General features: G+C 57.2%; 1 protein-coding gene across 1 annotated transcript; it reads right to left on the bottom strand.

The window, feature by feature from the left end:
- Positions 1–10,905: 10,905 nt before the first annotated feature.
- Positions 10,906–11,121, bottom strand: CHC_T00001132001 (hypothetical protein). Its single transcript, XM_005718397.1, has one exon. It carries the CDS (start codon positions 11,119–11,121, stop codon positions 10,906–10,908), a length of 216 nt encoding a protein of 71 aa, XP_005718454.1.
- Between the last annotated feature and the right edge of the window lie 1,525 nt (positions 11,122–12,646).

Raw genomic sequence — 12,646 nt, 5'->3', positions numbered from 1 at the left:
TCTTTCAGAGCACTCTATATGTTCTCGAAAACGTACTCCTCCCGTCCGCTCTTGCTTTTTCCGTCCCCCCCTCACTCATTGCAAGCAACCCTCCTCCTGCCCTGCACGCCCGACATTACTGTCAGGCTAAACGAAATTGTCAACAGCGATCCAGCAGTTATGCCTAGGCATGCATGGAAGCTTTTGCTTGAGCATTTAGAGCAAGAAGAAAGCTCTCTTCCGCCTGACTTTCCGTCGGAGGCTTAAGCCTCTTTGGGGTTGATACCTTCGCTTTGATAGAATTCTATCAAAGCGAAGGTATCAAATCCAAAGACGAAAAGGCGTCTCGAACATCGAAATCCCTGATACTGTATCGATCGGTTATTCGAAATACTTAAAAGCTGTGCAACAAATGACCATGGTCATATGCCACCAACAGAAAACTGAAAATGCTCAATCTATTTAAATATTCCTACTCAGCGTGCTCAGAGCTTTGTATACGTATGTGGAATGTAGGGGTATCATGTTTCCGCAATTTTGTGAGTGACGGATTGACCAAAATCAGCCATCTTTGTGCCCCTTTTCTCCCAAATTGCGTGTTAAATGTAAATGTGCGCACTCGCGTGGTCCCAGCGCGCAGCGAGTCCTCGAAATGCGGACAATTGCCAGGAGCACCTCAAGGTGCACCAGGTGAAAACGTTACGATGGACATGTTCAGCGTAACGTTTTCACCAGGCTAGCTGCCTAGCAAGGCATGTAGACAAGTGCGGAAAACATGAACGATTTTGGGCGAAAAAATGTCGCATTTCAATTGGCAGCTAAACTGTTCCCCATTCGAAATTCCCTCGTTGTCATTGGCTAGGTGCCCATTTCGAGGCACAACCATTATCGTAATGGAACTTACTGTAATATCCTACGATTCGTAATACTGGGCCCAGTACAAAATCACTACCACGGGACGGGTCTCTGGTAGCAACAAAGCTGAGGTACAGTGTCTGAAAAACGCGCGCTTTCGGACATGTCCGAAAGCGCGCGTTTTTCACTTCTCTGAAGTTCGAACTTCATTATGCCTTTATACAACCTGCGGCAATCGCTACAGGTTGTATAAAGGCATCATGAGTCGCGACTGGTGAGATCCTCACGCGCGAGCGACATCACCCAAGGTTCAGTCTACAGACTTTGACGCTCCGCAGGCCGTGGCGGCGGCCACAAGAAAGCTCTGCAGGTTCGTTCTATTTTTTCTACTCGCTTCAGATCCGCTCGCTTTTGTGTGCAACTGACTATTCTTTCGTATTTTTAATGTATCTTGCAAGTAAGAAGACGATGAACACTGCCTGGTACGTTGTCTTACAAACTAACCGTCCTTTCCAGTTGTATTCATCCCATGTTTGCCAGGCAGGGCCCTGAATTGAAGGGGATTTCGGCTGTTGTAGCGACCCGGAGTCTAGCTGTAGGCGCTCATTTATCTTGAAGTACATAGGTTAAATAGTTCTACAGTGATATTACTATCGAAAATCTAAACGTTCCAATGCGCAATTGCCCATGATCTTTATCGACCACTCGAGGTATTACGCGCGCGTTCGTTGCGAAGTCTAAAGGAAGAACGCTTAGTTGTACATCGGCGTACAGCACAGTAATAAACGTCGATAGGCGAGGTTGCCTGGAGTAGTGCAAAGACGGGAAGAAGGACCACCAGGGGCGGCGTATACATACAAAATAGAAATTCGTATGAGGCGGTAGCTCAGTAGGAATGGGCAGACCGCCTGGAGCGGTAGCACAGTAGGAAACTGAAGAATGACTGAGGCGGTAGCAGACCGGGAAAGGCAGACCGCCTGAGGCGGAAAAGTTCGACTTGTAGTATAAACACCCCCAACGGAGGGGGGTGTATACTCAGTTCCTGCGGAGACCCCGATCGGAGAAGGGAAGCAACCCCAGCTAACGGAACCGGGAAGCGGGCCCGGGTAGCGTGGTAGTAGAGCGGGTTCGGACGGGGACGCGCGCACGGGCGGGTCGATCTACGCCTCGACGCCCCGGGGCAGCGCTGGGTTACGTACCAGCGCTGACGGGCGGAGGCGGATCTAGGCTCGCTCGTGTGCTCGCGCGTCCCCTGCCCGCTCGGCTCCTAACTAGATACGGGCTATTGTAGGCAACCCGATCTAGAATAAGCGGGGCGAGCTTGACCAAAGGCGTAGGTTCTGGACAAGCTCATGCTTGTCCTCCCCCGTCACCGTCGGTCCGCTCACGTATTTAATGTACAAGTTGGTCTATCATACTACAGTACAATACGTACTGTACTATAGTGCTACTGTGGTCGGCTACAGTAGTGGGTGCGGGTCGCGCGTACTGTAGGGCTGTCAGCATTCGGTGCTGACAGCACGCGCGCTCGTGCGCGTCGTACTCTAGAGCTCGGGCTCTACAGTAGCTGATCTAATCTAAATCTAGTCCCAGGGGGTTATACTACACGGCCCTCCCCTCAAGGGTGAACGTCCGCGTTCATGAGTGCTTGTAGAGGGAGCCATGCCAGATTGCGTGGTCGGTACGATCCATTCCGTTGCTTCTAACGACGTTGCGCTCTGGTCTTTATCCTTCACCTCCTTTCCTGCGTTCATCCGTGCGCGGGCCGGATCTTCGCCCCTCTCCGTGGCACCTAACGACCCGGTTTCCCCTTCGTCACCGTTCTTCTCTCTCATCGCGCGATCAGGCGCACGTCCGTGGGACTTTTCTCCGCCGTCATCCTCTTCTCACCTCCACGTGCTGACGTTCTCCCCTGTCCTGTATCGTGCCGGTACGCGTCGTTTCTCTTCCTTACGCGCGAGCCCGCTCGCTCTTTCGTCCGTGTGTCCGGTGCCCTTTTTCTGGGACCTCGGTATGACAGGCTCTTCACTCCGACAGGGTGGCCCTACTCCCACCGCGCCTCTGCATGGGCGCACCGACTGTCCCGCTCGTTCCCCGTGCGCAGAATTTGCCTCCTCGTCTCCGGGTCCTACCAACCTCTCCTCCGGTGAGAGTCCGTCTCTCTTCCGCTTAGTCTTCCGCCTCACAGTCCGTCCGTTGCCTCCGATCTCGCCCCGCTTGTCCATCTGCGAACATGGTCGGTCCTTCTGCCCCTGGGAACGCCGCAGCGACAGTCTCTTTTCCTCATGCCGCGGGTCCTGCCACTCCCACGGGGGAGCCGACTCGCCTGTTTCAGAAGACGGGGGGGTCTCGCGCGTCCACTGTATCTGGGCCATGGGACGCAGCGTTCTCTCCGGCATCTAGGAACGACGTGCCGCGCCGGTTGGAGTCGTACTCCGGCACTGTGACACCGGTCACGCCCGCGGTTGGGACTTCGAAGGCCCAGCGGCCTCGCAATGGGGGTCCCTCGTCGTGAGGCCTCTGCGTTGCGTATCAGCCCTCCTCGAGGCCGCGTGGCGCGTACGACCACTGCTGTCCGTATCATTAAAGCACCTTGCGTCCCTTCTTCTGTGTAGCCGCACTCCAGCGTATTAATTCCCTTCGTGTCCGGTCTTCAAGCCGTCCGATGCATCTGCTCGTTAGAGGTTCGTCCTTCTCCCCGCCGTCGGCGGCGAGGGCGCGGGCAAGCGGCGTTCGTGCTCTTTCACTTGGACTTCCCTCGCCGTCCGTGTGGAGGGCGCAGCGCGCGGCGCCCATCGTCCTTGACGCCCCTTGCCTTCGGTGGCCAGGGCGCAGCGCGCGGCAGAGATCTTCCTCGGCGCCCCTCGCCAGCTGTAGCGAGGGCGCAGCGCGCCACATTCGTCTTCTCGTCGGCGCCCCTCGCTGTCGACGGCGGGGGCGCGCCGCGCGTCATTCGTCTTCATTGAAGCCCCTCGCTTTCGGTGGCAAGGGTGCAGCGCGCGGCGGAGGCTCTTTTTCTCGGCGCCCCTCGCATTCGGCGTCGAGGGCGGCGAGCGCGCTATGGATGCTCTTCTCCTTGGCGAGAAGGTGTTTCTATGAGCACCCCGTACGTGCGTCAGTGGATGCCTCTTATGGGTCGCACAGGAGACTGCGAGCAGGCTTCCGCTTCGGCAATCGCCGACGCCTCACGCGCACCCCACTTCACGACTCTGTCGGACTTCGTCCAGTTTGCAACTGGTAATGCCCCCCGGGCCGTCCGGTGCCTCATCCGGGGCCATTGGAGCCCAATGTCACTCGGACCCTCTCGTCCTCATCGTCTCGGTTCGGGGTTCCGACGGGGGTGCGGGCGCTTGACGCGGCCGCGCGAGTCGTAGTGACGATTTTCATGCGCGGCAGCGGGAGCTTCAGAGTCAGAGCCGTGCGAGGCGTAAGCGATCGGGGTACGAGTTCGAGTCCCCGTAGCGCGACGGTTCCGTCCGGACGTTGTCGCCGCTCTCTCTTCTTTCCGACGTCCTTATCGTCGGCTTCCGCTGACGTTCTTCTCGACGGTGCTCGGCACAGGCGGCTACTGTCGCACCCGTGCTCGGCTCTCGCCGATGTCCGTCTCGTCGGCTTTTGGCGCGGGCGGTTCTCGTCGTCGCCGCGCTGGATTCACGTCGACGTCATTGGCGTCGGCTCTCCACGCCAGAAGTTCGTCCGTGTTGCTTTGCGCTTCTTTTATCTCCTCGCCGATGTCCGTCTCGTCGGCGTTCAGCGCGGGATTTCATCTTCACTGCCGCGGGGGCTTGTTAAGTCTTTCAGCCGACGTCCATGTCGTAGGCTCTTCTCCGCATGGGCGTTCGTGGTCGCTGTCCTGCGCGCTCCCTGCCGACGTCCGTGTCGTCGGCTCTTCTACGCGCTGGCGTTCGTCGTCGCCTCCTCGCGCGCGTGTTCCTTCTTCAGCCGACGTCCGTGTCGTCGGCCTTTCTCTGCGCGGGCGTTCGTGTTCGCTGCCATGCGCACTCCCTGCCGACGTCCGTGTCGTCGGCCCTTCTCCGCGCGGGCGTTCGTGGTCGCTGCCCTGCGCGCTCCCTGCCGACGTCACTGTCGTCGGCTCTTCTACGCGCTGGCGTTCGTCGTTCTTCAGCGCGCCCCCTCGCCACCGGGGCGAGGGCTCAGACGCACGGCGTCCGTTCCCTTCAGCGCACCCCTCGCCACCGCGGCGAGCGTGCAGACGCACAGCGTCCGTTCCCTTCAGCGCGCCCCTCGCCATCGCGGCGAGGGCGCGGACGCACGGCGTCCGTTCTCTCCTTAGCGTCCTTGGCGTCGTGGCGAGGGCGCCGGAGCGCGGCTTTGATGCCCAAGCGCGGAGAGCGGGGAAGAAGGTCGGTGGAAAGCTCGAGGCCGTGTCTTTGTCGGAGTCTTCTCGCTTCTCAGCCGGTGGGCCCCGCAGCGAGACGTCGTCTGCCACGCTTGGCTTTGGTGGGGTGCCTCCTCCGGTCATCCTAAATGCGAGGGAGGGTACCCATTACCCACACGGAATGCGCCGTGGATTGGGACTTTTTCTTGTAATACACGTGTACTGCGACCTTTTTCCGTCCGCCGCGCAATCAGAAAACCATCCCAAAAATTGTTATAATTTCCCGCGAAAACAATTTCTGCCAAAAAATCAGAGCACGGTTCCTGATTGGTGCGCTGTCGTCTGAGGAAGAAATCTTCCCAAAATTAAATCATGGCATGCGCCGTGATTAGCGACTAAAAGTTCTAATTCCAGGAGCAGACTCTGAAGTTCACGCGAGCTCGGCGATATGCCCTTAACCGTGACGGAGCAGTTCCAGCCCCCCTTAAGCGTGAACGTCCGCGTTCACGTCTGGGGAGAGGCTTCTGCCGGTGCGCCTCCGGAGGCGTTGGGCGTAACGAGACATCAACTCCTCCCGGACGTGAGTCTGCGCAGTCCATTTGGGTGTGTCGTAATCCGCCCACTTGATGAGGAACTCCGTAGTTCCGTCTTCCATGACTCCATGTCTCAGTAGCCGCTGAACGGCATACTGCGTTCCCGCGGTGACCTTATCGGCGAGGTCCCGCGGGGTCGTCGTACTTGCTCGTGGCGCGTCTATCGGAGACGGCGCGTACACGCAGCGGTCGGCGGAGACTCGCTCGGTGGTTCATCACGATCGATCGTGATGGTTCGGCAGTCATTGGCGAGCACGCGGTAGGGTCCGACAGCGGGCGAGGCGAGCTTGTTCGATGTCTTAGCCCCATCGGTGGGGTTGAGATATACGTATTCCCCGGGACGGAGCCGGGAGGCTCCCGTAGGCTTTTGGATAGTCCAGTCCAAGGTCTTGAAGAACTCGGCACGTTGTTTCCCCCTATCGGAAGGGGGCGCGTCGCCGTCGGCCCGTCGGAGAGAGAACTCCGGCGGTGGCCTGCTGAGCACGAGCTCAAACAGCGTGGTGCGTGTGGTGCGATGTACGTGGGAGTTGTACGCATACGGAAGCGGCCCCAAGTACACATCCTAGTCGTCCTGGTGTTCACCCACGTAGTTCCTCAGCATCAAGGCGATTGTTCGGCTATATCGCTCCACTTGCCCGTTCGTCTGGGGATGGTACGCCGAAGTGTACAAATTTGTTATCCCCAGAACACGGCACGTGCTGTGGAAGAACTTGGCATTAAACTGAGGGCCGTTGTCAGAAAGCAACGTGCGAGGGACGCCATACTTGAACACTCACAAGTCGCAGAACGCAACTGCGACCGTGTGCGCTGTTATCGTGCGGAGCGCAACGACTTGCGTTAGCTTACTGAAGCGGTCCGTAATCACGAGCAGGAACCGTTTTCCTGTCTTCGTCTTAGGGAGCGGCCCCAAGTTGTCGATCGCGAGGCTCTCGAGGGGCCTCGTAGCTGGAAACAATCTCAATCGGTTGAGATGTTTCCTCAGCTTCACCCGGTTCATCGCGCAGGTTCGACACCCTCGCACCGTGGCTGCGACGTCTGCAGCCAGGTGGGGCCAGTAGTACTGGCGTCGAAGCGCGTAGTACATATGGTTCTGGCCCGGGTGCCCCGCGATGACCGGGTTGTGGCACAGGCGAAGGAGCCTGGCGCGGAGCGTATGAGGTACCACCACCCGAACGATATCAGGGTCGAAGGGGTGTCTCCGTTTGGGCACCCCTTGGTAGTCCTCGAAGAACGCCGAGTCCCGGGACTCTCTGACTTTCGTGCTAAAACGGTTTGGCAGAAGTCATCCACGCGTTGCTCCTCGGCTATCTCCTCTATCGTAAGAGGGGCCAGAAGGTCGTCCTGCGGTGGGGCGACCGGGGAGTCGAGCGGGCCAGCCTCGGGATCTTCGGCGCGCTGGATGTCGGCGGCGGGCACTTGGCCGGGGGTCGTTCGTGCCGATCCCTCCCATTTCGACGGCGTCCTCTCTGCGGAGCTAGGTCGGCCAGCTCCTGCCTCCCCGACTTGATCGGTCAAGTCAGTGAGGTGTAGCGCATATGCGATCCCCTCGGCTACACGGCAATCGGTGGGATCTTTGGGGCGTATTGCATTGGCCCACGCCTCACGCTCCGTCTTGTGCACGGGGCTTACGGAAGCCTCGGTGCCCTCACGGTCGGTCCGTGGCATCTGACCTACGGAGGTCAGGGTGTCTTCTCTTTCGTTCACACGCGCCGGGCTTACGGAAGCCTGGGCGCCTTCGCGTTCTTCGCGGATGGTGGTCGCCACCGGACTCACCAGGGTCTCTTCGTGGGGCGAAGCGTGCGCTCCCACCCGAACGGTTCGAGAATCCTTGACGCGGGGGGCCGGCTTCGCCCGCCGATTGCCGGAGGAGATTGCGCATTTCTGGGCGCGTCTCCACCTGGTAGTGGTAGTCCCTGCACGCCGTGAACATTCGTTGTTCCGCACTGCGGAGGCAAAACCGTGAAAAACAATAAAAAGTATTGTTTTTGGACGATAGTTTTAAAGAAATAACGAAACGTTGTCCAAAAGCAATGTTTTTGACATGGAAAACATTACTATTATTGTCCAAGGACGGTAATTAGATTGCATTAATAACAGTACTATTGTATGTGTGGCGGCAATACATATAGACCTAAGAAACATTCTCAATGTTGTCTATGAACGGTACATCGTCACTTTTTCTGAAACAACAGAAGTTTTGTTTATGAACATTCCAAATATTGTTTAAAAGCGAGGAAATGACTTGCAATCACAAAATTAAATCGTGAAATGTTAACGAGGCGGGTGACAGCATTTATGAGGTTTCCGAGGTGATTCTGATGCGGAAACGCAAGAGGCGAAAACTGGACTTGCTAAAAGCAATGCCTAGTGCCAATCGTCTCTTATTTACAGACGATGGTAAGGCCGTCAGAGCGTCTGACATGGGGAACGACAATGAAGACTCATCAGATGAGGAAGACCTTCATGGTATATCTGACTACGCAATGACCGTGTCATCCCGTTTGACCCAGAGTGTCGGCGCAGGGTGGGGTGCGTTGATGTCTTCACATGTGCGGCTTGTCGGGCCTCAACGCGTGATGGAGGGGTCCAAGCTGGAGGTTCGTGTTGATGGAGTGCCACTGGGTGTTGTGAAGAGGTTATCGTCCAACTGCGAGAAACGAACAGGGGAGCAGTCTGAGAAGAGTGCTCCTGAGGTTTGCGTGATTGCGTATGGGGTACCGTGGAATGCGTCCCTGTATGACGATGGACAACCGCATCTGCTCACCATTCATTCAGCTTCGCAGCGGCATGCTTCGCACCCGTTTTCGTTTAACGGGGTGCCTGAGACTGGGATGAAGGCGAGAGTGATACGATTATTGTCTGCTTTGTTTTCGCTTTCTGACTTCGAAGCAATGTCGCCCAAGTTATGTTCTCTAGGCTTTCTCTTTACTTTTGCGTTTTGCATTCCTGGTTTGCTGCGAAAAAGAGCAGCGACGTTTGTTCTGTTTACCATGGCAGCGCTTCTGAGGTTCGGGCCTGCCTTTATAGTGACCTATCAGCTCAGAGAGGCTGATGCCGGTCTGGGGATGGCAGGACTGAAATCAGTGTGGTTGCCGTCTTCCTTTCATCCATCGGGCGTGGATTTACCGTATATGTTATCTGTAACCGTGTTGTTTGGGAGCTTGGTTCCTGTATCGTTTTTGGTAACAGTAGGTACAGCAGAGCGGAAATCTGGGTCAACCGTGCAGTGCTGTCGTATCACATGCGGAGTGCCACCGCAGTAGCATCCCCCCGCCGTTTCTTGTGCGGAGTGCCACCGGAGTGGCCTTCCCTCATCTCTTCATAGCTCGTCGAATTTCGCAAGTCGGGTGGCGTTATTCTTCGTCTGCAAGAAGCCCACTGGCTGGTGGACCGTGATCCGAAGAGCGCCGTCAGCTGGATGGCCGTCAGCTAATACTCCTTCGCGTGCGGCAAGACCGAGGTCGCGCGCCGGTTTCTGCACGAGGCTACTACGCTGGACGCAGGCTTGGCACTAGCGTGCGTCGCCGTGGGACATGCGTGCGGCCTCGACCTCGATGTTTCACTAAGCCGCGACGCGCCATCGTGCGCCGCACGCTCTCCATCGTCGTCGTCTGCTGCCTGCTCTACTCTAGCGTCCTTTCCCCCGGCGCGCACCATGCAACACCCCCCCGCCCCCGCCACCTCACCGCCGCCCTATCCCCCACCGGCCACCACCCGGCCACGATCCCCCACACGTGCGTGGTCACCCGCCGTCCAAACACCTTCCAAGACACGACGCCCTGTGCCGCCTGGGCCTGGCGGATGCGCTGCTTGACATCGACGCCCAGGTGATCCGTGGCTACGCCCTCTTCCTGGGCCCGCGCGCCGAGCGCCTGCCGTACCACCAGCCTTCCAGAACAACTAACTGGTCGTATACCTGCTGGCCATCGCGGCCGACTGGCTGCAGGGGCCCTACATCTACGCGCTGTACGCCGAGTACGGCTACGGGAAGGAGATCGCCCAGCTCTTCATCGCCGGCTTTGGCTCGTCCGCCATCTTCGGCACTTTTATCGGCTCCATCGCCGACAAGTGTGGCCGCAAGTTTAACGTCCTGGTCTTCGTCATCACGTACGCCCTGTCCTGCATGACCAAGCACTCGCCGAACTTTGCTACCTTGATGGTCGGCAGGCTGCTGGCGGGCATTGCTACCAGCATCCTCTTCTCGGCCTTTGATTCGTGGCTTGTGTCGGAGCATAACAACCGCGGCTTTGATCCCAACCTCATCGCCGACACTTTTTCAAAGGCCCAGTTTGGGAATGCTGTCGTCGCCATTGTCGCAGGCCAGATTGCTGGCATGGTCGCTGCCCAGTTTGGAAAGGTCGCTCCGTTTGATACGGCCGCTGTCATCCTCGCCGCCACGGGCCTCATTGTCATGTTGTCCTGGTCCGAGAACTTTGGCGATAGTAGGCAGACCGTCACCGGCGGCTTGCGCAGTGCCTGGCATATGATGATTGCCGATGGGAAGATCTTGCTTGTCGGCATCATTCAGTCCTGCTTTGAGTCTGCCATGTATCTCATGGTCTTCAGTTGGACCCCGGCGCTACAGGCCGCGTCGCATGCCATGTCACTTGGCGAGATTCCGCATGGCATGATCTTTAGTTCCTTCATGGTTTGCATCATAATTGGAAGCATTTTATTCGTCTTTCTTATGAAGACACAACCCGCTGAGCTATTCATGCGCAATATGTACATCATAGGCGTCGTTTGCTTTGTCGTCACCACCATATCATCCAATGTATGGGAGGTGTACGGCGCTCTACTTGCGGTTGAGGTCATTTGCGGTTTGTACTTTCCGGCTATGGGTACCATGCGAGCAAAGTATGTTCCCGAGGTCACCAGATCCGCCATTATGAACTACTTTCGTCTTCCTTTGAATCTCATAGTCTGCCTCATTCTGTACAAAAACTATGAGAATACCACCGTCTTCTGCCTGTGTGCCGTCATGATGGCCATTGCCGTCATATGCCAACAGCGCCTTTTCAGTGCTTCAAAAGTCTCCATCGGCACCAAAGATGAATGGACTAGAGAAGAGCGCGCCGAACTCGTCGAAGAGGGCGATAGCACTGTTGAAGATGCTGTGCGGTAAATCGACTTGCCCGCCTACCCCCCCCCCCACACCCATACTATCGTGGGCTTCACCTGGCAAAACATGCGCTGCTTCTGAGACAGCTCTGTGGCAAAAAAAGGCTCGCCACAATGCTCGGAATTTAGAGATGCGAGTTGGTAGTACGCAGTAGAACAGTGGAGCGTAATGTTGTATTGCATTGAATGTGTTTCAGCCCGATGGATAAAACGGCCCGTGTTAGAATCAGTCATTGAGAGGTCTGACATCTATCAGTGCGAGTATGGTGCGTCCCAAGCGTTTTCCCAGCACGCTTCAGAGCAGCACGCTGTTCTTCATGCAAGGTTGCGGAGAATTTGTCTCTCTGTAAAGAGCTCTCCTCGCTTTGCGTCTAAAGTCTTCAATGCCTGCCAGTTGACTTTTGTTGCCAGCTTTGATTCGCGTGCAATGCGCCTTTCGAAATCCAGATAATCAAGCCACAAGTCCACATTTGTGTTCGCCGATTGCAAAGCCGTTGCTGCTTTAAAAAGTTTTCTTGTTTGGAAAGGGAGCTGAAGCACGTCTGCACCAGATAGTTGTCCCTGACTCTGCATGCGGTCATAATTTTTCATTTGAGACCGGATGGCCGAGTGTAATGACTTCAATGTGAGCGGGGGCAGGGAAAGCATGGTATCGCAAATGCCCTGCAACTGTTTCAGATTGCCCTCTGAAGATAACCATGCGCAGAGAGCTCTCCCCTCATCGCGCCCTCGAAGCGGGATGAGAACCTTGGCCGTCAACACATCGTGCGATTTTCTTGACAAGGGACAAGTTTTTGATTCTAGCATGTTCGCAAAGTGGTTCATAGACCAGGTGTGAGGGTCTTTGGGATCCACACCGTCGGGGCCTTCCGTTCCGCTACTAGAAAAATCACCACTGAAAACTTTTCCAGACTTGATGAGGACAAGCACTTTCTTGGCGAGGGAAGTAGCTGCCTGGTGCTGTTCGCAAGTGCTGATAAGGGCGATTAGGTTTTCCCAAACTGTTGGTGGTGGGTTGGTGGGAGTAAGGGAATGGGATGGGGTAGTGGAAGGTTGGCCGGCCGGCGCAGGCACGGGAGGGAGAAATTGGAACAATTTATTCCGAATGTTGTTGGGATGGAGACTGATCTTGAGTCGAGCACGGGAGGCGTTTCGGCAAAACCTTCGGCCCTCGAAACGGCACTCGCCGTCGACATGCAAGAGACGGGCTCCCTCGCCCCCCCCCGGCGTCAACGCGAGCGGATAGGACGAACAAGTACCACGCACACTACTCTACGACGCGCATCTACACTACGATAGTCCCCAAACGCGGGCCTTCCCTCCCCTGGCCCTCCGCGCGGTAATCACGTGAGCAAGTCGACGATCTGGTCGACGACGGCGACAAGAAACGGGGGCGTCTTCTGCGCGATAGGGACGACGACATCGACGACCTGGTCCACAAGCGACGGATGTCCGGGCTCGAGAACCTCCCTTGCGAAGCAAAGCACGAAGCCGAGCGCGGCGGCGCGACCGTTGACGCTCTCGGCGGCGTTCCAGAAGAAGCGCGCCGGCCTGACGGCGGCGCGGACATCGCCTGCGGCGGGGGTGGAAGCGTCGACGGCGGGCGCGACCGTGTGCGCGGGCGGGGCTCGCTTGTGCGGCGGGGCGTTGGCGATCTCGGCGAAGGCGGTGGCGAGCAGCTCGCGGCGCTGGAGGCCGGGCAGGGTGACGAAGTCTTCGTGCGAAAGGCGCGCGGCCGAAGCGATGCGCTCGTTGTCCA

Source organism: Chondrus crispus, genomic scaffold (genome assembly GCF_000350225.1).
Source record: "Chondrus crispus Stackhouse genomic scaffold, scaffold_398, whole genome shotgun sequence".
Classification (NCBI taxonomy): domain Eukaryota; phylum Rhodophyta; class Florideophyceae; order Gigartinales; family Gigartinaceae; genus Chondrus; species Chondrus crispus.
Note: the sequence above shows the minus strand (reverse complement) of the source record. Positions and strands in the feature narration are given on the sequence as shown.